Consider the following 1071-nt stretch of genomic DNA (forward strand, 5'->3'; position numbering starts at 1 on the left):
CTTCTCATCGACAGTGACGACAAAATCGGTTTACCAGGTTCCTCTACACCCGAGTCTCCCGAGGAATTTGTATAACAGATTTTCCCCATCATCAATGTCATGTCTCGACAGGTAAGTTCGTCGTATGTGATGCCACCGTTGATACAATAACAGGTACGCCGGACACTACTGTGAAAGGGAGATGTGTGTAAGCGACTGTAGCGGTCATGGAGAGTGTGTCGATGGTCAATGCTTATGTGAAAAGTAACAAGTGACTGTTATCGTCGACTACTACTCATGTGTATCAGTTTCTATTACGGTGATGACTGCAGCATTTTCATTCCCCGGGCGGGAACACTTCAGAAGACTTATTCGATGACACTGGCAGTCGTCCTCTCTAGTCTGTACATTCCTTGAATGAATTCGATTTTTTCTCATTTCCAATGGTGTTATGTTCTAGCTATTCCCATTCTGAGGGAGTTGGTGAATCCAATTAATTTCTAGAGCTGCACAAGTACTCTCGAAAACCGCTGTTGACAGGCAACTTATGGGTGATTGAAAATCGCCTTTTTCACCAACATGAAATTTCCTACACTGTTGTTATGAACTTAATCATTTTGGCACTGTATTAACTTAAGTGTCTGTCCCGTATTGAAAGCTGTTCCCTCAACACAACAGCATTTCCCATCCAATGTGGTCACAACTAGCAAGACATGATTTGTTCATTCCATCTCATGCATCGACTTTCACCAAATGCCCTAAAACAATACATAACTAATCATTGGTAAAAGTGCGAGTCGATATACCTTCTTTAACGTTATAATGAACATCATGCAGACCGGCGAGCTTTTCCGTGTTATGACTAACCGAAAGGACCCCAGTAGTTGGTGGTAAATTCTTTCGTAAAGTCTTGTACAACTCAGCGTGCTGGTCAGCGGCCAAATTGCTCGTACCTAAAACGTGTTCGGAAAACACCTCAATATTCTAGTCTTTCACTTTCATCTAAGAACAGCCACTCTGGCTTGCTGAGCAAAGCATGAGCCATCTCGAGCCGCTGGGCCTCGCCAGCCGATAGAATCATTGACCAGTGTT

At 43.4% G+C, this 1071-nt stretch overlaps 2 protein-coding genes across 2 annotated transcripts in view; one reads left to right on the forward strand and one right to left on the reverse strand.

The window, feature by feature from the left end:
- Pmar_PMAR019474 (hypothetical protein) overlaps positions 1–191 on the forward strand; it is a gene marked incomplete at both ends in the record, with an annotated part of 456 nt that extends 265 nt beyond the window's left edge. Inside the window, 2 exons of the mRNA XM_002772610.1 lie at positions 1–13; positions 112–191. Of these exons, the coding sequence (XP_002772656.1) occupies positions 1–13; positions 112–191 (93 nt within the window). The remainder of the gene's footprint in view (positions 14–111) is intronic.
- Positions 192–711: 520 nt separating this feature from the next.
- On the reverse strand, positions 712–1060 carry Pmar_PMAR019475 (conserved hypothetical protein; the record flags this gene model as incomplete). The annotated part of the gene is made up of 3 exons (XM_002772611.1): positions 712–737; positions 786–932; positions 976–1060. The coding sequence occupies 3 exons, from the start codon at positions 1058–1060 to the stop codon at positions 712–714; spliced, it is 258 nt and encodes an 85-aa protein (XP_002772657.1).
- Between the last annotated feature and the right edge of the window lie 11 nt (positions 1061–1071).

This window comes from Perkinsus marinus (assembly GCF_000006405.1).
Source record: "Perkinsus marinus ATCC 50983 genomic scaffold scf_1104296960662, whole genome shotgun sequence".
NCBI classification, from domain to species: Eukaryota; Perkinsozoa; order Perkinsida; family Perkinsidae; genus Perkinsus; species Perkinsus marinus.